Source organism: Sebastes fasciatus, chromosome 23 (assembly GCF_043250625.1).
Source record: "Sebastes fasciatus isolate fSebFas1 chromosome 23, fSebFas1.pri, whole genome shotgun sequence".
Lineage (NCBI taxonomy): Eukaryota > Metazoa > Chordata > Actinopteri > Perciformes > Sebastidae > Sebastes > Sebastes fasciatus.
This window is the reverse complement of record NC_133817.1, coordinates 12,984,064-13,010,510: the sequence shown is the minus strand read 5'-3', so window position 1 is coordinate 13,010,510 and position 26,447 is coordinate 12,984,064. Positions and strand designations below refer to the sequence as shown.

General features: G+C 41.5%; 1 protein-coding gene across 6 annotated transcripts in view; it reads right to left on the bottom strand.

Annotated features, from left to right (window-relative positions):
- Nucleotides 1-26,447, bottom strand: part of anks1b (ankyrin repeat and sterile alpha motif domain containing 1B) — a 248,195-nt gene that overhangs the window by 56,104 nt on the left and 165,644 nt on the right. For all 6 annotated transcript variants that reach the window (XM_074625196.1, XM_074625198.1, XM_074625197.1 and 3 more), the window contains 4 exons: nucleotides 11,276-11,928; nucleotides 10,504-10,629; nucleotides 7,561-7,630; nucleotides 4,371-4,477 (listed from right to left, as the gene is read on the bottom strand). In XM_074625196.1, the coding sequence (XP_074481297.1) occupies nucleotides 4,371-4,477; nucleotides 7,561-7,630; nucleotides 10,504-10,629; nucleotides 11,276-11,928 (956 nt within the window). The remainder of the gene's footprint in view (nucleotides 1-4,370; nucleotides 4,478-7,560; nucleotides 7,631-10,503; nucleotides 10,630-11,275; nucleotides 11,929-26,447) is intronic.

Here is a 26,447-nt window from a genome sequence, read left to right as displayed (position 1 = left end):
GATGTGTTTTACAGCTTATCAACTTTTTAATAGCACTATGTTATTGATGTGTTTGCAGCTTGTTGCGTTGCCCCAAGGTGGCCCAAAAAATAATCTATTAATGGAATAAAGTTAATTGTTTTTTTATTGAAAAATATCAGAAATGCTCCTTTAAGTCTGTGCTACAGCTGACTGGCCAGCAAACTGACATTAGCACACACTTTTCCCTGGTAGCCTGTTCCGGCAAGCCAAAGTGCAACACGAGGCACTTTCTTTGTATCTTACCGGCCATTAGCAAGAAAGCTGATGTGGGTTGTGGATCAAAGTATGTGGCTCTATTAGTGCTGTGATGCATATTAGAGCTGGAATGATTAATTCTTAAATTAATCGCCAACTATTTTTATGATTGATAGATGGGTTTGAGTAATTTTTAAAGAGAAAAAAAAGTAAAAATTCTCTCATTGCTACTTCTTAGATGTGAATATTTTCTGGTTTCTTTCCTCCTCTATGACAGTAAACTGAATATCTTTGAGTTGTGGACAAAACAAGACATTTGAGGACATCATTAAGGGCTTTTGGAAACACTTATCATAATTTTATGACATTTTATTAACCGAACAATTAATCGATTAATTGAGAAAATAATCGGAAGATTAATCGACAATGAAAATAATTAATAATTAGTTTCATCCCTAATGCAGATTCTGTGTTTAGTCAGTGCCATTTCACTTTCTTTGTTCAGCTCCACTGTCTGTCCATTGCTTCCCTCTCTCTCACACATATATGCATTATGTACAGTCATTTAAACTGGGCGTGATTCATCTCCATCACGCGTCCTTCATATCAAACGCTGTCTCCATAACAACCACTCCGCCTCTTTGCTATGTGTCCATCAGTCTAGCAGCACTTGTCCTCTACTGTCTGCTTAAGGTGACCGGACACGCCCACTCTTAATGACCCCCATTAGTGGTAAATGGTAATGGTAGACTGGAATGGTCCATGTTTATGTGCCTGTAGAGTACATGGTGCTGCCATGCGCTGATACGGATCAGAACCAAGGTCAAATTAATTTACAAACCAATCAGTTCTACACATGAACTTGAACTGGCCCTGAAAGACTTTCTAATGCGCTGACTTGTTTCAGCTTGAATCTGCCATTTAATTTGATTCCCCATGCTGAGTGGTGCTGAAATGAATTTGACCCAATCCTCTCCTTGAAGAATCCACAGCCAACGATAAAAAGGAGCGCTGCAAAATACCACTGAAATCCCTGTAGCCTGCGCCTTAACTGCATTAATATCAATTTGCGGTAACCACGGAGCTTTCCCAAGGTCGGAAAACATTAACCGCCTTCCTGTTTAATCACAACCAACGAAAAAAGAGGTTTAAAAACTCCAAGTGGGACGCCAGAAAAACTTTCAACAGAGAAAGACCCGGAGAGAGGCCCAGTCACAAAAGGGACTTTGAAGTCACCATGATGTTTGTAAGGCTGTTTCATCTTCGGCTCTTTTCAATATTAATTGTATCCAAAGGCATCTCAGAGGGGATGACTGAGCTATTGAGAAACATTTTAAGACAAGAGGGGCGAGGCCAGGAGAGCAGAGAATACCCAAGTCTCTCAGAAGCACTGCCAAAACTGTTGAGAGTAAAACATGCGCTGATATGAGGGCACGTATGTGTGTGAGTGTGAGAGGATGGGGTGTAAATGATGGGAGGGTTCACCTGGGGACATCACTAAACGAGAAAAATTATATTCAAAGCTAAAAAGAAAATGGTGCCTGGAAACTCACACAGCGGCTGCAATGATTCCTACCTAAACTCATTCATAAAGACACAGCAAAAAAACAAAAAAGACTTCCAAATATGTATGTTTTAATTCAATATGAGAGAGACAATATTTGGAAGAAGTGATCTGTGTAAATAAAATGTGTGTATATCGGTATTGGCCAAAATGAGTTGGAAAATGTCGGCAAAAAGTCAATATCATGCATCCCTACTGCTTATACTTCATTTAATTTACATCAGATTAAATGGGAGGCAGTTGTGACAAAGACAGGTTGGGTTGATTTGGGTAAAGGAGACAGTAAAAGGTAGTTATTTGAAATTTTTGAGAGTGAAAAACTAAGAAATCCTAAAAATGTGCCCACTGACTTCTGTTTCAAATAATGTTTGAATTTATAGCTGCATTAATCTGTTTAAATATTAACACTGATTAAAATGATTCACATCTGCATTACCCTGCAGTTTCTCTCATCTCTACTGAGCCCTTTTAGCTCTTTCAGCTCATTGTGTTGTTTTATAGGCTGCAGCTTTACTGTTAATTTCGTCTCATCAGTGTTGTTTCCAAAAGTAGATGGCAGCTTTTTTGAAAATAGCTCAGATAAACACTTTGTACGCTACCTGCTCAGCACCAAACAAGCAAACAAACAAAGTTAATGACTAGCTGGTGAACAGAGTGGAGCATTTAGCAGCTTAAAGGCCAGATAGCTCCCTCAGGCAGCGGTAGAAACCATAACAGAGGAGAAGAGTGAATATTGGACTTTTGTTCGTCGCGTGGCCAGAAACACGACTCCTAGTGAATGCTAATGTCACTCCGTGTCTGCTACGAGGCAACTTTAACAACTTTAATGCGATAATATGTCAGTGTTGTTCTTGCAGCTTGTTGTGCTGCCCCCAAGTGGCCAAAAAGAGAGGCAATTATGTCTGCTAAGTTTTGATTTAGTTATGTTTTTGGATGTAGACAAGACAATTAGGTGAGACCAAATGTAATTTTGGTAAAGGGGTAAAATCAAAAGGGTTAGGTGGATAAGGCAAATATTGCAACCATATCACCTTATATATAAATGTAATATATCTATATAAAAAAACAAAACATTGCCTTTACTACCTGTGGAATCTGTATAAAAAGGATGAATATGCTAGGGGCTTTACTGTAAACTCTGCAATGATTTAGATGGAAAAAGAAATAAAGACTAATACAGAGTATGTTTCCTCATTTCATTTTATGATTTAGTGTATTTCTCCTCTCACTTATTTCATGTTGTCAGTAGTGGTTTCACTCCATGTGCTGTAAATATCACCACTTTTTAATGCATTCATTTAATGTATTATTTACTTTGTTTATGTTTATGCTCTGGTAACATCTTTTCCAATCAAAGCATCATGTCAATAAAGCTCTATTGAATTGAACTGACAAAGGAGAAAAAGAAGGAATAAGGAAGGAGGAGAGGGCACTGATGAGGTTTGTATGATGGTGTGTTAGTAGCAGTCTGCTGTAGTACTGGTTAACATGGAAAACATGATAACCAGCCACTGCAGAGACTGCAGATGTTTAAATGTAGACGAGCAAAGACACACACTAAGTGACAACTGTCCATCTGCCCCAAAAAACAATTAATAAGTATTAAATACTTAATAACGCTTGTAAAGTTTGACCAAAAACATACAGTTATAGAGTGACCACGTGAGGGAGAAACACATGAAGAAAGAAACAGGGAGATTCTGTGATTTCATCCCGTTACCAGGGTAACCAAAGGAAAGAAATGCAGGTTGGATAAAAAAATGTTTAAAACAGTTTGGAAAAATCCCAAAACTTTGGTCCTGAAAAGTTGCCATTGTCACCAACAGTGACGATCTGCAACCCCAGATAAACTCCTCCAGTCAGCATCCCCCCTGCTGTGTCTCCCGTCTCTCTGCGTCTGCTGCAGTTTCTCATCGCTTCTCTCTGCTTTCCCTCTTGCTCAGTATTCACTAACCCTCTCTTCCTGTGGATATCTTACCAACACACACACACACACACACACACACACATACACACACCCCTTCCAACATCAAAAGAGTTTCTGAATTCGAAATGACCCAGCGAGTTTCTCTTCCTACGTCACTGTAGATGAAGGGAATGTCGGATAAAACAGACTACAGGTGGTTGTGTTTCTATGCGCCTTCATGCACAAATGTATGCAAACGCCATGAACCAAGCATGGCTTTTGACATGCACTGTTAGTGTAGCACTGCATGTAGCACGTATGTAGCTTGGTGCTGGAGATGTGGCGTTTCTGTGCGTAGGAGGACCTCACATGGCATCAGTGGGGAGAGGCAGCGGATGATTGGAAAGGGAAGAATGAGAAGGGAGGATGATACAAAGAGGAGGAAAATCCAATAAACGAAAGAGATCAGAGTGAAGGAGGAAAAACTAGTCGCGGTAATCACTGTAAAGAGAGGCGATGAGCTACACCTAAGGGAGCAGGGAGAGCTTAGAGGGAGGTGGGACAAACAAGAGAGAGGAGATTACATATAAAGCACAAAAAAGAACAAGAAGGGAAGAGAGATGTATGAACACATCCCATCCTAAACTCTCTTTTCCCCCCCAAAACACTTTGTGCAACACTCACCATGAACTGGACGTTGTCAAATCCATTGGCCAGCAGGTGGTTCTCGTACTGGACCAGGCCGATGGAGTCAAGCCACTGGCCCACGGACTGCAGCGGGCAACGGGGACCTATGAGGGGGTGGAGGGGCAAACGCTTCAGTAAGGAGTAGCCATCCACGCGGTAGCAGCGGCAGTCCGGCTGAGACAGCTGGCACTGCCACATCATGTTGTGGCGGGCAAAGTGGCTGTCGAAAGAGCCCGCCATGCTTTTGAGGAGTCTTTTGGCAAGGCGGCGGGAGGAGGAGGAGAGTAAAAGGGGAGGCAGGTAGAAGGGGGGGAAAAGGTGAAGGAGGAGGAGGAGGAGGGAGTGGAGGCTAGGCTAGAGGCATGGTGAGGATGGAGGGGGGTCACCATGCATGGGGTGCAAGCGGGTAGGTTAAGGCGTCCAGATGCTGCTGAATCCAGCCAGAGGGAGGATGAAGAGAAAGGGGGTGAAGGCTGAAGTTGTATCCAGAAAACAGCTGCCGTCCAGGGGTTAAATCCTGCCAGAGATGGGTGTTGGATAAGACTAGAAGGTATAGATCCGCAAGCTGTGTGTTTGTCGCGCACAGCACAGCAGCCGCTTTCTTTTTCAGCTGTTGCGCTTGCTTGGCTGCTCCCCTTGAGCGTGTGTGTGTGTACGCGAGTGTGTGTGTGTGTGTGCGTAAGAGAGAGAGAGAAAGAGAAAGAGAGAGAGAGAGAGAGAGAGAGAGAGAGAGAAAGAAAGAGCGAGAGCTGCCTGCGCTGTAGATTTCTCTTTATCAAGTACTCCCACTCTCATCTGTATGCTTCTGCAGCCTCCTCTCTCTCTCTCTCTCTCTCTCTCTCTCTCTCTCCTCTCTCTCGCTCTCAGCGCTGCTTTCCTCCCTCATTCCCTCACTCCCTCTCTCTCGCTCACTTCCCTTCCGTCTACCTCCTGTCTCTATCTTCTCTCACGGCGTCGACCGCCACCCTGCCGCTCTCCATATATCTGGCTCGCTCTGCTGATAATAGCCATCACAACAGCTCCAGCTTCTTTGTCTGCAAGAAGCTCCCTCCCACTCACACACACACACACACGCACACACACCACGCCGAGTGTATGCATGCAGCAGCATCTATATGTGCGTGTTTGTCTGTGTTTGTGTGGTGTGGCTAAGTGTGTATTGGTGTGGTGGTGGGGGGTGCTGGTTTGGCACAAACAGGATTTCTCCCTGTGGTAACCATGGTTAGCAGAGGCTTTGCATTCATAGATGAAAAGAGAGAGAGGAAGAAGAGGAGGGGAGGGGATCAGGAGGTGGAGGTGGAGGATGGGGGAGTTAACGCAGGGAGAGCGGGATGAACGCAGTAAATAGAGATGAGGATTGCAGGTGAACGAGGATTTGATGCGCACAAGAAAGTCAAAAAGCAGAATCACCCACACACTTATATACATTATTATTATTATGATTTATTTCAATTCAGGTCTTATTTTTTTTTTTACTTTTGACCATCATTCCTTTTGCTTCTAATGAATGAAGCTTTTAGTGCCAGCTAAGCAGGGAGACAATTATCATTCGTCATTTCTCTGTGGCTCCACCTCTCAGTTATTAATCAATGACCTCAACAAGATCTGCCCGCAGGCTTCCTTTCAACCAATGAACATCAAGGATGTTTGACTACCTCATCACTTTCATCTCTCTAACATCTAATGCCACTTCACCTCTCCACATCCCATAGGCAGCTGTGTTGACTGTCTGTAGCTCCCTAGGACAGTGGTTCCTAACCCTTTTTGGCTCGTGACCACTTAAAATTAAGCAATTTCTACGCGCGAGCCATCGTCAACCGTACATTTTCAATCATTAATAGAAAAAAAAGATTAGAGGAATTTCTGAAAAAAATTATTTAATTTCTTATTCATTTTATTATTATTTTTTAAAAGTTTTTATGTCATTCTGTAGCTTCACAGTGGTGTCCTTTATGTATTGAAATCCGAACATTCAAATTGTGGTCAAACTATGTATGTTTCAGTGTCAAAATGCTATTTCCCCAAGTCCTTCTAAGAACTTTTTCCCACGTGACGTGACGTAGGTTTCTGCATGATGACACTGCTACATGTACAGTATATATATACATCCTTATAGTCAGTGTATTGACGTTACATACAGTAACTTAGATGGCGGTCGGCACGCTCCCAGTTTGGAGAAGCAGACAGGAGTACCGACACGGAAGCTAAGCAACGTACCGCTGTGTGAACGCCACGTTAGTTCGGGTCCAAAAGTCACACAATAACACAAACAAACTAACCGATCGATGCAGCGGTAGACCAGCAACTCACCTGTTCTGTGAAGTAAAATAACAATTTTTGTGAATGGAGTCTGGTGGCTTTGAGGAAAGCATAGATAACTGCTTCAGTTCCATGTCACAAAGGGGGTTGTCTGATGGCGAGGTAAAGCGGTGAAAATACTCCAAATATAGTGTACACTTAAACTGATATTGATTTTTTTAGGTGGCTTAAAATACATTTTCTTTCTGCTCCCGTCCACAGCCGCTTTACCTCGCCATCAGACAGCCCTTTCCGACGGGGAACTGAAGCCGTTATAGTGCTCTCTATTCAAAACAACCAGACTCCATTGACAAAAATAGTAATTTTACCTCGCAAAACCCCATTTAAAAAAATCCAAACTAACCCTTTCATTCATTTCCAAATTCAGCACAGTTAACTTTGACTCACATTATTCATAATAACCTTATTGATTGGCTTACTTTAGTAACCTATGTCACAGCTTTTTGCTACCGGCTGGGTGGATGTCTCCATTTGAAAACCCCCGGAAAAGAACGCAGAGGGACCCCCCCTTTACATAAAATGTTGTGTAGCAAATGCTTTTCTTCAGTAAATGTTCTCTTTATCCCAGCATGTATTGCATGACCCCTTGAGGGGTCTCGACCTCCAGGTTGGGAACCAATTGGCCGCCATCTACTCCTCCTGTTTTGCTGTCTGATAATCTGACTGCTTCTATTTCTTGCACTGACTTCAGTGTAAAAACGCTGCTGTGCTCCCAGATCTTAGCAATTGCTTTGGTGAGTACAGAGTTATCATAACCAATGGTAATGATGGCCAAAACTACTGACATAAGTCCCAAGTTGTAATAAAGCTCAATTATCCTCCAAGATTTACTAACATGCTCTCACATACGTTCTTGTGTGTCTTTTACCTGAGGTGTCCTCCTTGATGTCCAAACCGCTGCCAATTCCCGCCCCAATGGAGCTCATAATCTTGTCGATCTGAACAAACGGGAGAGAGAAAAGACGGCGAACCGGAGTTAGAGAGATGTACGGCATGTTCAAGGGAAAGTCATTTCCCAGTAATAAGGCAAACCCCTATTTCTGGATTCAAGTGTCACATAACATGATCATTACGGCAGCCAGCTCGCTGAATGTCAGTCATTCCCCTTGTGAATTGAAAAAGCATGGAGGAGCAGACGGGGAAAAGATGTGTTAGCGGGAAACTTGAAGACAGAGCAGAGATGAAGGGAGAGGAAGACTGATTGGAGGAAGCTTCAGCGGCTTCATTAGTGTCTGACTGCCGACCGGTCATCCCTGACCCTGGACCTGCTGCTAACCACTGAACTCTGCGATCTGCTCATCCATACAGCCGTCAGGACCGCTGGCTCACCACAGATCGGAGAAAACTGGTCCGAGACCAGTGTTTAAAGGGCCAGGTCTGACAGATGCAAACCGTGTTTACAAGCCGGCGGACCATGACGGTGGCCTTATCTCAGTAGCTGGATAAACAGGTAGCAATTTCTGCATATGTCACTGCACACAAAGCACCAATTCACATGAACCTAGAGGCTAGATTGTCACTGTACGTTGATGAAGACAGATATTTTAAAGCTGCACTCATCAAAATCTGTGTTTTGTTATATTTGTATGTTTGTGTGAAGAGGTAGGTCATAGTATCAAACCCAGAGAGAATAATCACCCGACTCTACTTTATAAATTCTGCTTCAAGCAATAGCTACAACTCGTTTTTGTAGTTGTCTTCATCATTGCACTGAACAAAGTAATACAGCAACATCTAACTTTAAAGCAAGCAATCTGTCTGTCTGTATGTGGGTATGTCCTTCGCATATCTCGAGAACCACTCATCCGATCTACTTCACACTTGGCGGGTGTGTTGCTGTGGAACCAGGGACGTGCGGTGTCAGAGTTGGTGCAATTTGGACATGTGACACATTCAATATTAATGAACAAAAGATAGCACTTGGGGGTTCAGGCTGCGGGTCATTGTGAAATAAACCCCTGACAGTGCGATGTGGCACCTCGATGCGCAGCAAAGGTTTATTTCACAACAATGACCAGCTCGCTTTACATTATCCCTTAGAGATATACCACATATGTATGGCTGTTTACGATGGACAGTTTAGGTAATAATTTTACCGTTTGCTTTATTTTCTCTTCCAAATAAGTTTGGCTAACCTGTGGGTATGTTTAAAACTTGTATGATCATCTGACTGCTCATGTTCCTTGCACTTATTTTTAGCAACATTGCCTCACGCCCATATCTCAATAATTGGTGTCGTGACTACAATGTTATTACAATAGGAAAGATGAACAAAGCTACACAATATAAGCCCCAAGTTATATACCGGAACGACCCTTTAACGGCTCCTCCATTGCTCTTGTTTTCTAGATTAAACACATTTCGCTGCAGGCTGTTAATTACCATCCAAATAAACCACAAACATCAGCGATTTTCAAGGTAAAGCCAGATTAAAGCACACATTTGTAACATACAGAGACTATCTTATTTATGCCTGTAGCACTAATGAGCATGGGTATCTTCAGATCATTGACTGCTGTGGGACATCCCTCGTGCTAATAAAGCAAATCTTTCCTGAGCATGTGCTGCATATAGAGCAAACTCTGTTATTTTTGCCCGTGAAATCCCCATATATCACTCCAGAAATTTCCCTGAAGCCATCTTATCTCATCCGCCCGTACCACGCAATTAAACAGGAAAGGTCACCTTAATTGCGGAGATTCATGGGAAATTCCATATGGTACTTCATCACCATCAGCAAGTTATGAGCTGTGTTAAGGAACTAATGAACATGCACATGCAAATGTGGACAGGCACGCACAAATGTACTTTCACTCACACCCATTAGCATTATTTTAAAAATAGAACGACTAATTAAGTCATTCTCATTAAATAAAGCATGAGATCCTTCATTTTCAGGGTGTAAACATTAGGGCTGGATTACGGAGGATACACCTATCTCCCGATTCGATACTATCATGATACTTGGGTGCCGATTCAATATGTATTGCTATTTTTAAGTATTGCGATTCGATATTATGATTTATTACGATTTTTGTTGACTTTTTTTATAACTAGACCATGGGAAAAAGTTGAATCATAGACTTCTAGGGACTTTTACTTTGGAAAATCTCTATATTGATACATTAAAATGTTTGATTTTCAGCATGTATGTAGTCTGAGATGTCCTGAAGTCAAATATATCAGCCAAAAATCAAAGAAAAAAGACATTTCCCTCACAAATTTCCCCACTTCAGTTTGCAGAGTGTCGTGTTGTGGTGTGAATGATGACCAGTGAGCAGAAGCTAATGTGTCTGTGACCCATAGTGTTTATAAAGGGCCAAGATCCAAGTCAATAGGATGACATCTGTGTCAAAGCCCCTTTAATACTGAAGAGGCCCCGGGCACAAACACACCGAGACCAAAACACACAGCACCCTCGACCTCCGCTCTCTACCCGCTATAACAAACTGCTTTCTCTCTTCTATCTAGTCTTCCCCGCAGCTCCAGAGCTGCTTACAGAAGGAAATCAATGTGGGAGCATGTTAAATTAGCGCCGGGCTCCTTCTGCAGTGTAGCAGCCGAGTGGATTTCAAAGGGAGAGGGAAGCTCGCTGCTGTGGGTGCAGAGGTTTCCACTGTCCCCTGCAGAGATGCTTCGGTTTGGAAAAGCATCAATTTTACTACAGAAATACATTTAGTTGCACAGAAAAGGGAACTGACTAACATGAGCGATGAAAAGATGATGCGTTTCTATTTAGTTTTCTGTAAAATTGACTACTTTCCGATCCGAAACATCTGATAATAAGCTGTGAATGTCTGGAAAAACGTACCTCTTCCCACTCAGCAGTGAAGGAGGGCGTTCTCTCCAGTCTCCCCCCAGGGCTGGCACCCTCTCCTGGGCTGGGACTTCCTCCAGGCCCCTGGCCACGAGACCCAGACCCCCAGCCGTGCTCCTCCTGGACAAGACAACAATAAAGCGTAATCAAACGACAGACAACGACATGCAAAGGTTGCCAAACATTTTAACCATAACATTTTTGGACAACTGAGTACTAAAAAACTGCCCTTTCAGTTCTTTCAGCGCTCATCAAAGTTCCATCCACAATGAAGCATTTTTCATCAAACAGACTATGGATTTAGCTTATGATTTATTTACAATGAATTTAAGAGGAAGTCTCGTAAAAATGTGCCGCACAGCAGGGAGCTTCTGTGGCCCAGATTGGGGAGTTATCTAATTGGTTGCAATGGTTTTCTGTGCTGTTTCTGAAGTCACTCTGCATGATACAGCAAGATGCAAACTATCTGCAGTCCACGGCTGCATAATTTATGCAACTGAATATCTACAATAAACGCGTTTGCTCTCATTGAGATTTCGTCGCTGACCTAAACTTTTAGAAAACTTTTCATAACTTTTAATAAAAGAGACTTTTATGTTGTCCTTGGCCACTTACATAAATGCCTCAGAAAGTGAAAAAAGCCCTTCATAATGCAGCGTACATGTTGGGCTCTATTGTATAAATCATGCTCTTGTTAATGGATTGCACAAAGAATGAGTCATTTTAGAATAACAAAAGAAGATGGAAAATGTTAGCAACAACTTACCTGTATGGGAGATACAGCTACCAGGTTGGAATCAGACTTGGACAGAGACTTGGACAGCTGCAGGTCCAACACACTGCGGGGCATGGACCTCATCCTCCCCAGGGTGCAAGCCCTCTCTTCGTAGCCAGCACCCAATGAACCGCCCTTGGGCACACCTCCTGTCTGGATCCCCCGTAACTCTGGAACTTCCCCGTTGTGACCCGAGGAGTAGGAGGGTGGGTGGCCCCCCGTCGACGAGCCACAAGGAGAATCCGCCTGCTCGCAGTTCGTGGGTCGTGCCTGGTCCTGGTTCACCCTAGTGTGGAAGATTGTCCGGTACACCACCTGTGGCTTCTGGGGGTCGTTGACGGTCCTCTGAGGCGACGACTCCCTCCCTGTCCCGGAGAAGATCTGCGTGGGTCCGCCTCCGATCACGATGCTGAACTCCGGGGTCTGCAGCAGGCCGCTCTGGACGTCCGTTGAGGCATATTTTCGGGATTTGGGGCTGTAAAGGTGGTAAGGTGTGTCGGGGGTTTCACAAGCCGGGGAAGATCCATGAAGGAGGCCCGCAAACTCCTCTGGGATGTGGCTCTTCCTGCGGTCCTCCAACAGAGCGCTGGATGTGGAGGAAGAGCAGGGAGGAGGAGGCTGGTCTCGCTGGTACGGCCCGTCGTCTGCACGGAGGGCACACAACACTGACTGATTAGGATTAAATCACAGAGATTTGCATAAAATTGTTGCTGTCACAACAACGATACACAACAATGAATTTACTCTCCAAGAAAAACAAGATAAAGATCAGACATTTACACAAACAAAGCACACAGGAATATTTAAAAAGTGTAGCGTAAAATGCTTCGTACACAACCGAACAGAGAGAGAGGAAAGCAATGGGGCTAAAAAAACAAATAAATACTGCAAAACAACCAAAGCTGCAAATGGGAAGATAAGAACGAGGCAATACATCTTCTGCTTCCCTGTTGAAAAGCTGTTTGCTCCTCCGAGGAAAAATAAAAGAACTCCTGACTTGGATTTTACACCTCTGCTCCTTCACTGTCTGGGCGCAAAACTGTGTGTTTGGGTGTCTGAACTTGTGCATGTATGCATGAATTCATCGGGGCAGACACCATTGACTGGGTTTTACTTTTATGAGGGCATGCTTTCAGATGCCCACTCACTGTCTGTGTTCAGCGGAGTGAAAGAGAAGCCGCTAAAAGCTTCTTTTGATTCTCTGTATATAAGTGTTTGTGTGATCGCAGATGCACGTCTGTTTGTGTCAGTTTGTATGCTTGTGTTCACATCTGCCAACAAAGTTACACCCGAGGTCACGCCGATAGTCTTGCATGTTTAAAAGATGTTCTCCTCATGCTACAAGATGCTAAATAAGAGGTGTATTATTTATTCTTATTCTACCATGACTATTTATTACACTTCGCCAGAGCAGTGCTGCCGCGCTCAAACTCATAATGATAAATCTCCGACTCAATACGAGACTGTAGCACAGGAATAACATTATGTTCCAGTGAGATTCAGGTTGTAACGCGGCTCCGCGGGGGAACAGCCCTGCTCTTATTTATAGTTTCACAAATAAAGTCTCTTACACAGTGTGACTAAAACTAAATGCCAAATTTATGGATTTAGAATGATTAGTTGAGGCGTAAAAACTAAGCAGGAGAGACAGAAAGGCAGGTAGGCAGGTGGAAGGAAGCAAAGAAGAACTGAAGAACAGATGAGGCGTCTTTCAGTTTATTGTTTTGGTTTTACGGCCCACAGCTTTATTGTTTTGGTTCGTTCTCACAGCTCTCATCAGCGTCTTTTCCAGCAAAAATAGCTCCATTGTACGCTACCCGCTCAGCACCAAATCACAGACCGCCAAACTTAGTGACTAGCTATTGAACATAGTGGAGCATCTAGCTGCTAAAGAGCCAGATATTCCTCTTGTGAGTTGGTGGAGACCAAAAACAGAGCTAAAAGGAAAGTGAACATTGGACTTAAACGGACCAAGTGGACAGAAACACAACTTCAAATGAATGCTAATTTTGCTTTTTGTCACACAGATCAATGTCAGTATTCTTGTAGCACTGCCCCAAAGTGGCCCAAAGAAAAAAACCAACAACAAACATTTAAAATTTAAAGATGCTAAATGCGAGATTGAGATCATTTAAATTGCCTCCGCATGGCTCTAAGAGTGAAACCAAAGGCAACAGTGCTGACGGAGCTAACAGTGTTAACCTGGGAGGGAACCAGAGGATGGCTGCTATACTTCCGCAAGTCAGGACGGCGTTATCAGCTGTAAGCACTATATGAGAGCTGTGCAGAGCAGCCATGGGGCATGCTCACATGTACGAAAAGCACATGCGGCTAACTCAGCTGCTTACAACATACACGGAGGGAGAGCAACTTCATTCTCTGCTCAGGTAGACATTACTCCTCTATATCTCTACATAGCAAATAGTTGTTTGCTACCATATTAATACTCTGGATATTGTATAGAGAATCTTTAGCTAACCATCACTGCTTTAAAGCACTAATGTAATGGTTAGTAATTGACTATAGTTAGCACTACTTTAATGCACTAATCTAATGATTAGTAATTGACTAGATGAGGCAGAACTGCTGGTATGGCCTTTAATGTCATGCACAGTAAATATGACATCTCCCTGATCTGCCCAAACACAAACACACACCTGAAACCTGCAAGAAGCTTCTCAGGATCAGGTCATCTGCTTATTAAACTATGATACAAGGTAATATTCTGCCTTGTCAGTTCGCATCCTATAAATAGCTGAAGAGAAGGCCGTGTATGAGTGTGTGCGTCTAGCCCTGATCTCTCTCTCTCTCTCTCTGTTCCCTGTCACTGTGTGTTAAGGTTGTGTACGAGGCCATGTAAACAATCTCAGCACTGATAAGCATCACAAACACAAACACACACACACTCTCAACAGGCTCACAATGAGGCTCGAATGAATAGAAACAGTGCCCGTCCACACACATAAATGCAGTCTTGTAATCAAAACTGTCTGCCACATCCTCACACACACACACACACATATACATACAGAGTCTCAGCTGTCAGACAGTTTTAGCTAGCACCTCATGACTGTCCTCGGCACATCCAGCCACATTTCCATAAGAAACAATTACATAATGTGAGCCGAGAGAGAAACTATAAGTCCACCAAACAGTCACTTGGCTGCTTTTTCTGAGAAAATCCAACAAAAACTGGAATCATTCATGACCATTAAAGCAGGAGATGCTCGAGCCCCTCTTATTCTGGGAGAATAAAAGTGGTTGAAAGTGGAACAATATTAACGTTAGTCCTTGAATGGAGAGTAATTTCATGTTCCATTTTACTGCACCTTAACTGTACAGGCCTGCTGTGTTTAAAAGTACCAAACACCCATTAACAGTCCTCAGGTAATGACTCATTCTCTAGCGGTACAGAGACTGAAATTATCATTATTTCCTACACAAGCTGAAAGCTCTTTAGTTATGACTAATCCTCAGCATTTTGCAGCATAATCGGGACTAAGTGGCTAAAAGATCAGCGTAAATGCGCAATGAGTTGACCTCTGTCTTCAGCTATTCACTTCTCTTGCTTTGCCTGCATTGTCTTCTAGGTGATTGGTACAATTTGACCATCAATCAATAGCGCTGACCATTGACAATATGTCTGTGAATCAATGTTTGTGAGTTATTACATTTTAAATGGTAGAATAGAATAGAAAAGAAACAAATAGAGAATACTTCATTGTCTACTTTTTGCGTACAAAAGGCAGAAATTGTCTTTGGTTTGCATGTGCAAAAACTGCCAATAAAAAGGGTACATTAACTGGTAAGACAATAGTCCACAATTATAGATTATGTTAGATTTACAATGGAATATAAGCTTCTTTTTGGGTCAGATTAAAGGAAATCTTCACCCACAAAATGACGTTTGTATATCAATTACTCACCCTGTGTAACCTTGAATTCTTGAAGAAAACTTTGTTATTTTTAAAAATATGTCATTTATTTCTTTTTATTTCTTTGTTTAATTTTTATTTTAATTTTTATTTTTTTTATATTTCTTATTTATTTATTTTGAATTATTATTATAATACTTTTTTCTCCTCCCTTGATTAATTAAGCTATTTGTATTTATTTATATTTCTTTGTTTATTTTTATATAAATTTATTATAATTAAATGTTTTATTTATTAATTTATTAATTAATTTATAATTATTATAATTTTTTCTCCTCCCTTGTTTTAGAGATAGTTACCATCTCTTATTATATGTACATATTACTTTATTTGTTATAGTTTAAGTTATTGTATTAATTTTTCTTAAGGACACAATAAAAAAGCATGATTTAAAAAAACAAAAAACAAATTCAAGGTAACACAAGGTGAGTAACTGATAAACAAATGGTCATTTTGTGCATGGATAATTCCTTTAATTAAACAAGGAGCATTTTTGGAGATAATCAACGCCATGTTACATTGGTATGTGGGATTAACACAAACAGTTCCTACATTCTGATTGCACCATGAAGGCAGTGACAACATCATATGTTTCATTATGTATGTGTTTCAGCCCTGCCATGCATTTCTTTTGCAATCACTCTCTCTGCGCTTCTCCTCTTTTTAAAGATGAAGAACCATTGGCAACAGGTGAGCCTGTTGGTCGCTATGGCAACAGAGAGCCCCAGTGTCGGCATCTCTCACAGTATTTTTTTTTTTGGGTGACAGTGTGTTCGGCCTTCAGGAGAGCGAGGGAAAAGTGTACGGCTGATAAACACGGCAATCAAATCAGCAGGTGTGTGTGTGTTTGTCTAGACAGAAACGTAGAGCTGATGTATCTTAAGTGCAAAAGTAAAAGTTTGAAGATTTTTTTTTCAGTTTTCTGAAACAATGTATTCCAGGTAAAGATAGAGAAATAAACCTAATGAGCTGATGAGAATTATTGACGTACTGACGACTAGTGGCAACCAAATGACGGGCAGGATCACACTGCAGAAGCATAATTTGGCTCAACTCAGGCATTAAACGCTCTTGTTTCAATCAATAATCTTCCTCTGTGTGTTGTAACCTTACTTTAATACATTACTCAGCCATTCCTGAACCTATAGATCACTCTGCATCTCTCTCACTGTCCTCTGTGTGAGTGTGTGTTTCTTACCTGGGCATCCAAAGCAATATCAGCTCAAACCATCATACTCATCACCCTGCTTCTACTAAAATGCAGCAAACGTATAAGAGTCGGACGGCGATACCGCAGCTGCATCACTCTGCATACCTGCATTTTTTATTGCGAAACAAGTATGCAAACACACACACAAGTTGTGGCATGCAGCAGCTCAGCCCAGAAACTGATTGGCATTTGGATAAGAGGTGTTCACCTCGAAACACAAACTAATGTATGTTGTTTGCGCAGCAACAAATGAGTCCGTCTCAATATCCTGTACAGATCAATCAGCATCTGTCTTTGTCTTCATTATCATGCTAATTATAACTGATAACTGCTTTATCAATTCATATTATTGTCTGACTGACTGACTGACTGATGCAATGGTGTGTGACATCATCACTTCCTCGAGTTGATAAAGAGGCTAAATCTTCAGCGGTGTACATCCTCCCACCACCCACCTATCAGTGGAGCAGAGGCAGAGGAGAAGAGAGTGGGTGGGAGAGAAATAGATCTGAAATTGAGCTTTTATTCAAAGTATCCATAGACTATAAATATGTATAGAATAAAATACTTGAAATGCATCTCCACTGGGGTCTCTAGCGGTGCATATACATGCATAAATGCATATACAGTACTGTAGTAGCTGCGTCTCAATACTGCAACAACTACTAATTCTAAGTGGGTTTATCAAGTATGTAGTGTATTAACACTGGAAAAGTGAGTACAGTCAGTATGCATACTAGATCTGCTTGATTATTTAATGGACTGTTGCTGGATGCTACAGTATTGTTGCACAATGCAGTAGGAGATGAGGATGAGCTGCTCACAGCTGCATTAATCACAGATGAGACAGCTGCAGGAAAATCTGAGAATAAATTAGTTATAATAACTGCATTTTTTATTCATTATATAAATTCCTGTTATATAAGAAATGTATGCTAATTAGAAAAAACAGTATACTATAAACAGTGTCCTCCCAAAAAAGAACGACAGCATCACTCGTTTCATGAGTGCCCCAAATACAGCATATGTTTACGTCCAAGTGACAAAGCCCTCTAGTGGTTGTAGTAATTGTGACTAATTATTGTGCCTAAACATAAACCTTAATCATCGCTTTGTCACGTCATAAAACAGATTTATTTTTCAACAGTTATTTGTGACATATTTAGAAGGCACAGACACATGATGATCAGAAAACGCTTGAATGTGTCATTCTAGAGGACATGGAGATCCTGTATAGTACACAATCTACAATGTACTACTATGGAAGTGAGACAAAGCTCATGTAACCCTTTGCTGCAGCTCTCTAATGTGCAGTTTAATGAAAGAGGACATCCGTTACTCTTTATATCTAAACATTTTGGATACATACATGTGCGCTGTGTCCCAACTCCATACTATTGTATCTATGAGGTTGTGTACAGTATGTACTATAGTAGACTGTTTTTGCAGTTAAAGGGAGACACTACAGTCAAAAATATAGTTTTTCATGAACTAGTCAATTTTGAGATATGGGGCTATTTTGCTTTTATTTTATCTTCTTTCAGACTAGTGGAAAGGAAACATCCAAAACACACATTTAGGTGTTTATTTTACTACTTTTGTCTATTTGCGTCTGTAGATTTCTCCTGAATTCACCAAAAGTTAGCATTAGATAATGCCTCATATGCATATTTAAACATAACATTACAGAAAACTTCAAATACAAAAAATAATTGTCTTTATGTAAGTAATCGACTTAATGTTTCATTCCTATCTATATTCTGAAGGTTTTTACAGAGGGGTCTGTTCATATCACTTACAGCCTGATTTATAGAACATTTTATTCCTAAAAACATGATGAAAATTGATTTTTTTTTTTAATGGATTTATTTATGTGATAAAAGAGATATCCCAAATTCCCTCCGTAAAAACATTTGACTCTAATATGTCAACAAAATGAAACAAGAAATTTTGAAACTGACTTTATTTTCAGATTTCTGTTCTGGAAATGTATGCAAATATTAAATTAGATAATAATTAATTTGCATATTTAAAGATACATTTTCAGAAAACTTGTAATACCAAAAAAATAATTGTCTTAGTGTAAATAATCAACTGGGGAGGTTTCATAGTGATATCTATTAGTTAAAAGAAATGTACCATATTTTGTCCCCTTAAGTAGAAGAAATCAACATGCTTTACCGTTTTATACGAACCAGGAATGATGTCATAAACCTATTTCACAGCAAATATTTTAGGACAAACATAGGTGTAACTAATAACATGACCATTTTAATAATAATAATATGGAATAATAATAATTAACGATGGATCTGTTCCATTCAGGGACCCCATTAATGACTGGGACATGTACACCTAAATGGAATGCAGCATAATTAACATTATTAGTTATACCCGTGCTATACAGTGTGTCAGAATGTCAGGATAGAGGTATACGTGCACAAACAAACAGCAATCCGACTAGGACATTTGGACACCACTGCTAATTAAACTTCACAAACTTCGCTAAATGTTTTTCCTCAAATTCAATACCTTTTGTTTCGTTTGTTTTCTTCCTCCAGCTGTCTCGCCACCAATTTGTATTAATGCGCTGCAGCTGTGAGCGGCTCCTCCGTCTCCTTTGTGCATTGCGAGACAATAGCGTAAGCGATTTTTAGTGCAAATACTGACTATTTTGATTTTTTACTTCATTTGTCACTTTCCCACTGTGAACATACTTAAAAACTGCTCAGAACTAGTATGTTATATTGCATTGAGACACAGCTTTGGTCTTTACCCAGCTCATATTAGCCCGTAAAGTAAAAGCTCCTCCAAAAATAATGTTCTCCATTTCCCTTGCAAGCAATCACTTTTACAGAAGTAAGATTTAATTTCACAGTGGTAAAGTCTAAATGAAGCCCCTCACACAGCGTCTAAATCCAGAAAAAGATGAAGTGGGAGGCGAAAAAATGTAAACACAGTTCTCAGATTATGCTGAGGAGATGCATCTGTAAAGAGAAAATATACATATCCGTGATAAGAGAAGGGTGAATCCACTTTCCTTTCCCTTCCTTTCACACACACTGCAAGAACCTAATGTGTTTAATTGCTCGTGTTTGCTGCAGCGGTCAACACCACTGGCTTCTTGCCCAGCGTTCAGGATGGACAGAAAGAAAACAGAGGGGGAAGGCGGTTGAAAACGTGAACGTTGGTGAAGAGGTGGGCAACAGAGAGAGGGAGGAAAAACAGCAGAGATATGGGGTGAAGGGTAAATGAGTTATGAGAGGTAAACTGTAGCAATACAGCATAAAAAGCTGAAGAAGGCTTGACGAATAGCAGCGGAGCTGAGGGAGAGTGAGGGGGCGGGCGGGGAGCGTATCGCGGTGAATGACAGGCAGAAAGAGAGAGACAGAAGCGAATGAGAGTGAGGGGAAAGTGGCTAGAGAAATAAGAGAGTGACAGAATGAAGGATTGAATGACGGAGGGGGGAGAGAAAATTAAAGAGTGGGGATACAGAGCTGGAGGTTATAGGGGCTAAATGGGAGGGAACTGGAGTAAGGCTTGATCGCACAGTAGCAGAACAGTCCACTACAAGTTGGGCTTCAACATTTTTGAAGAACTGCATCAAACAAAACCTCATTCTTTTTAAAAATCACACTGAATGAGAGTAACGGTTCGTGTATTCGTACCGAACCGTCACAGTCCGGTGCACGCGGTATACACGGTAGGTAGATTAACCCACGTAATGTGGAGCAAAAAGCTCACTCCGCCCGGACACTTTTAGCCGTACGCAGCAACATATGTTGAAGTTAGCACAACAAGCGGATTGGCATGCATAAATGTGGTGAGCATAAATGTAACAGAGCTAGCGGCGCTCTGGAGCTGGAAGACCCGGTCAGCTACAAACAGCTGCAACAGCAACAGAGAGAGAGTTGTGTTTAAAACAAGGATGGTGTGTCTGCGTTGCTCCAACATTAGGGGTTGTGAATGGAAACACCCAGATGTGCCCCTCGCCGGTATGATAAATGTTTGGATGCTTTGAATGTGGAACTAATTGAAAAACCTCCTCGTGCACAAGTTTTATTTTGTATTTTTCAAGATGCTTTTCAGTTTTATAGCCTATAGCGACCAAGTTGTCTCATTGTATCTTTGTCCCAGTGGGGGCCAAGATGATCCTCCCTGACACACAGCAGCCTCGGCGCCACAAAGACAAAACATCATCGCCTCAATCTCCTCGTTCCTCCTCCCTTCACTCTCCCGTCTCCCCTGCCTCACAATAAATAATGTTGGTAATAAATTCATACCCCAGTCACTGCTACATCATCTGCCTCTGCCTCAACCGAGCACATTCTGTACTGCAACACCAACCTTGCTGATAACGAAGACACCAAAAAACAGCAAAGCAAGGGCATCAAAAGTTTGCCTCATCCGTCTCCCGTCTTAGGGAGAACTTATGTCTCAGCAGTATTTAGAAAAACTTCTCCATACGTTTATCTTCAGAAGGCTCGACTACTGTAACGCCGCCTTTACAGGTCTCTCTGAAGAGTCGATCAGACACCGCAGCTGACTCACTAAGACCAGACGAATGGACCACATCACTCCAGTTCTCACATCTTTACTGTGTGTCAAATAATTGATTCTACTACTACTGCTGGTTTATAAAGCACTGAATGATTCACGGAGAGAATACATTCAATTTTTATGCACCACATATCTGGACCAAACTGTCAGAAATCTCGAGATCTATTCCAACTCCCGGTTCTTTTTGAATCAAGGCTTAAAACTTTTCTGTTTGCACTGCATTTTTATTAAGTTCAACTTGGGAACTAGTCATATCTGGCACTGCACAGCAGCTGCACTAATCTACTGTTGATTTGCCTTATTCTACTTTAGCTCATTTTTATATTCCATTTTATTTTGTTTACACTTTTTAAACTCCTACTTGGGCCTTTTTTATATTGCCTGGTGTTCTTTTTCTATATTTTCTTAATGACTTTCTGTCTGTGTAAAACACTTTTGAATTGCCTCGTCCTTGAACGGTGCTATAGATAAACTTGCCTTTATCATTTCTTCATTTTTGTGATAAATGACTGAAATGAACTGTGAGCCCTTGAATGCAGACAGACGCATAAACACTATAAATACTGCACACACTATCTCTCAGACACTGGGGTGTTTTCCTCTGTGTGTGTGTGTGTGGTAGCAGGAGGGGCTGGGAGATGATCCAAACATCTGATAGCGCCGTGTTCATCTCTCCGTCTCTTGTGGGGACGCACTGACTGTTATTAAAAACTACAGAGTAATATCTGAGCTGTCAGTCATCCCAGAGATTTAAGCCTGAACCCTATTTCCAAAGCGCCTGGATAAATCACTATCAGCTCCCTGAGCCGCAGGCGCAAAGCTAGCACTAAGTTAGTGCTGGGCTATGCTCACAAACCCACATAAAAGACGCCGCTGCAGGACTCTGGTGGGCCGCTGCTTGGATTCATGATGACAGGAGATCATTTCAAGCGTGGATCGGTGATTTGAGAGAGAGTTAAGGCAACAGGAAATTCAATGAATTACACGGGAGAGCCGTAGAAGGGCTGCCTTCAAGTGCTGTTGGAAATGTTCGTCATGAGCTAAAAGGCATAAAAGCACCCCTACTGTAAGTAGCACTAGGGGAAGAGAGCTCCAATTACAACAAGTTGTTTTTGAAGGGCTAGAGATGCAAGCATTAAAAGTGCTAAAATATTTTTTCTCTGATATGGTTCTTGTGTTTGGGTGTGGTAAGGGGGCTACAGATTTAACCCGATAATGTCCAGTGACAGTTTTCCCTATATCACAGGTCAGCAACCTTTACTATCAAAAGAGCCATTTTAGGCAAAGCAGAAAACAAAAAAAATCTGTCTGGAGCCGCAAAACATTTGAGCATTGTGATGAAGGTAACACAGTTTATAGTCTAAATATATAGTATATAAGTCTAATGCAGTGAGGGCCAAAGTGCAAATGTACTACGGAGTATTAGGGCCACATTGAGGGAAAACAAATCTGAGATTTCCAGAATTAATTCATAATATTACGAGAAAAAAGTCATAACTTTACGAGAAAAAAAGTCTTAATATTACGAGAATAATGTCATAACTTTACGAGAAAAAAAGTCTTAATATTACGAGAATAATGTCATAACTTTACGAGAAAAAAAGTTGTAATATTGTGAGAATAAACTCATAACTTTACAAGAAAAAAAGAAAATAACATGTAAAATTACTACTTGTTTTAATATTATGACTTTAATGACTTTATTCTCTTAAACATCTGACTTTATTCTCATAATATGACTTTTTTTCTCAAAATCTCAGATTAATTTTTTTTCCTCAATGTGGCCCTAATACTCCGTTGTACCGTCGTACCATAGACCTACAATTCATGATAAATAAAAATGAAAATGTAAACAAAAAATTATTAGTTATTCATTTCCTTATTTAAAAATCCACAGGGAGCCACTGGAGAGGGGCTAGAGAGCCGCATGTGGCTCCGGAGCCGCAGGTTGCTGACCCCTGCCCTATATTCATCTTTCTTTCACTTTGCATGCTGAAACTTGCCGTTAGGTCTGTGACACCTGAGCTAGCGTTACACTAACAGGTGCAACCAGGTCAGTCTTAACACGCCAGAGAGAGAGAGAGGTGGGACTCCCTGCTGAGAGCATTATTTCATGTCTGATAGCCTGTATGTATGGAAACCCAGCCTTAAGGCGCCGTGCAAGTCTGTAGATATTGACTTCACACTTTCATTCCTGATTTCGAGTGCGCAGAGTATATATTGCCACGGCAACTGGCTGATCTCCCGCGGTAACCTATTTTTCTAGTCTCCTGAAGTCGGGAGTGACGGCAGTCTCTCACTAGCGTCATTGAAATTCCAACTGTGTGAGTGTGAGACGGAGAGGGACAGAGAGAGTTAAATTGGATGTGAGGTTGCCACTGATTAACTGTGGGGTTATGCATGCATGTGCTGTACGTGTTCGCCGCAGTATTTCAGCCCTGAATCAGCTCAAAGTAATATGAAATATGTGCGAGTTCCTGCATGTGTGCATTTTTGCTTTTATTGACAACATGTAATATATTTATGAAATGCAACACATTCGATTTTGTCCTGAAGTCATTTCCATGACAAACAGACCACTGCATAAGAATAAAGTGCAGCTTTTTAGTGCCTCTGCCCTATAATACTGCACTTTATTGTGTCCAATCAGGTCCTATATTCTCCTCGCCCATGAGTCTCTCTGTTTTGTTATTTTGAACCGAGTCTGTGGCGTCTGTGCGAGACTCTTTTGTGTTCAGAGCTTCCAAACATGACTCACCATCACCTACAGTCATGCTGGCGGCTCTGTGAGGCTGCACTCAGACACAGCAGTTCTTTGAGGTAAATGCTAACCCTGTTCACAATGACAACGCTAACATGCTGATCTTGAGCTTTTATTATATTCATCATGTTCGCCGTCGTAGTTTAGCATGTTAGTGTGAACTAATCAGCACTAAATAGAAAGTACAGCCGAGGCTGGTGGGAGTGTCATTAGTTTTGCGGATATATGGTCGTAAATCAAAGTCTCGGATGTATTAAATCAAACACACACCACAGACGAAGCCTTCTGATCTCTTTGTTAGCACGTTGCCTGAGGTGAAAACTAAATGATACAAGCACACAGAACGTGTGATCATTAATGAAACTATGGTGTTAATAAGAGCTACAAGCTCTCTGAGGGCGGAGAGGACATTTTACTACAAAGAATAGCAATGTCCAGCAAAGGCGTAAGACTTTGAACCCACTCTGTATCAGAGGTGTTGATCCAGCTCTGTAGTACTTACATGGAGGAGGACAGACTATTAGAAACACTTGTCAATATGACTCGACACCACTGACTTTGGCCTCAAAACATTTACCTAAAATTGAGTGAGCGCTTTCACAAGGCATAGTCCGTTTGGCTAGTCAGAATCAGAGTGAAATTGACTTTTGGTTTGTTTTCTATTTAGTCTGGTTTGGTTTCAGTGTGAAGACCAAATAAAAAACATAATTAGCTGAGAGGCATGTAGGATACGAAGGAGCAAATTTATTGTTTTCGTCTCGAGAGCTGTCACTTCTATGCAGGGAATCGCGGACTTTGAAAATGTTGCTGTCGAAAGTGTTTTCACTTTGACTCGGCACTGATCTACTGTGAGCACGAATCCCTTCTCCTTCAGTTTATCTGCAATGACATAATGTCACTATCTTTGCAAACTTTATTTCGCATATTCTGTATGCTCTCTTCGGCCCAGATGTCAAGCAAACATCAGACAAAAGTCAGTCCTCTCCAACTCATGTTAACCTGTCGTTTACCTGTGTCCATCTCAAAAAATGCCCGCACAAGCAGCCTGTGTTTTGGTTCGCTTGTAAACTTTTTGTTGTTTACTGCGTTCACAACTGCCCAAACGAACCGTGCCAGAGTTTGATTAAAACTGACTAAATATTGGCTTGTGAAAGCGCCCTTAGAAGGCTTCACAAAGATAGGGCATATTGCAAAGCTTTCTATTGGATTACAAAAGATTGTACAGGTGTACCTATTAAACTCAATGTAAGTGTGCATGTATAGGATAAAACCAGCCTAAGCTTTCAGTCAAATATATACACACAGAAACAAAACCGCATATGCAAGAAAATGGCTAGATTTTTTGCTACCCGTTTCCTCCTTCCACCTCTGAAATTTGACTTAACCCACTTTCATCCTTGATTGATCCTCTTTCATCCTCGAGTGAAAAAGTGCAGAGAGAAGAGCTATAATTTCCACACGACACGGGGGGGGGGGGGAGGGCACACATTCAGCACATTCAGCCCGGGTAGAACAGGTTGAACTGGGGGAAAGTTCCTATCATTTTATGTAAGAGGAGAGCAAATCTACAGACAGAGCTGCTGCCTTTCTGCTTCATGCAAAAAATGTGGGAGGAAAGAAATAATATGCGCACGTTTGTTTCTGTTAAGCTATGATTCTAATTAAATATGTAAATGGACAATATCAGTTTATTTCATTAAGCTTTCATGCTATGCTGGCACGGACAAGTGAGCAACCTCCAGGTCTGAGAAGTGAAGCCAATGCAGAAGTGCCTTAAACCTTCGTTCTCTCTAATAGCCAGCAGGGGGCGACTCCTCTGGTTGCAAGAAGAAGTCTGATTGTATAGAAGTCTATGAGAAAATGAGCCTACTTCTCACTTGATTTATTACCTAAGAAAACATCGTAAACATGAGTTTATGGTCTCAATCGCTAGTTTCAAGTCTTCTTCAATACAGCATGATGTTCATTTAGTAAATTATGGTGCCATTTAGAGTCAAATAGACCATAAAGCAGGGGATGCTTTAGGGCGTGGCTACCTTGTGATTGACAGGTCGCTATCACGCGTTGTCTGGTCTGAGAGTTGTCTGTGTTTTGTCCACTTTTTATATACCGTCTATGGTACGGACAGATACAAAGGAAATGGCCTCAAATGTGATTGAAGCAAAGGACAGAGCTAAGGTGTCAAATAGATGGAAAATCAATCTGTGAGTGTGTGCGTGTGTGTGTGCATCCCATTATTGCTGCAAACAAAGGCACTGCTGACTTTGAGTATGACTTAATGATCAAGCGCAGCGGGCTGACAGGCCCACTGTGTGTTTGTGCAGAAGAGTGTGCTTGCAGTTGTGAGTTGATGTCAAGGTACAAGTGGAGCGTGTGATATTTGAGAACAAAGGGCTGAATCAAGCACCGGAGGTTTAATGAACTTCACTCTTTCAAGTAAACACACAGGCAGCGCCGCACTCAACACACACACACACACACACACACACACACACACACACACACACACACACACACACACACACACACACACGCATACACAGAGCGGTTGATCGCTTTGCCATTTACAGCTCATTAACTGTAAGAGCTCATCGATCACTCAGCCCCTTTGGGGCAGTTTGCATTATGAAGAGAGTATGATGTCATGTTTTTACAGAAGGCTGCTTTTCACAACTGATCAACACACCTCTGGAAAAT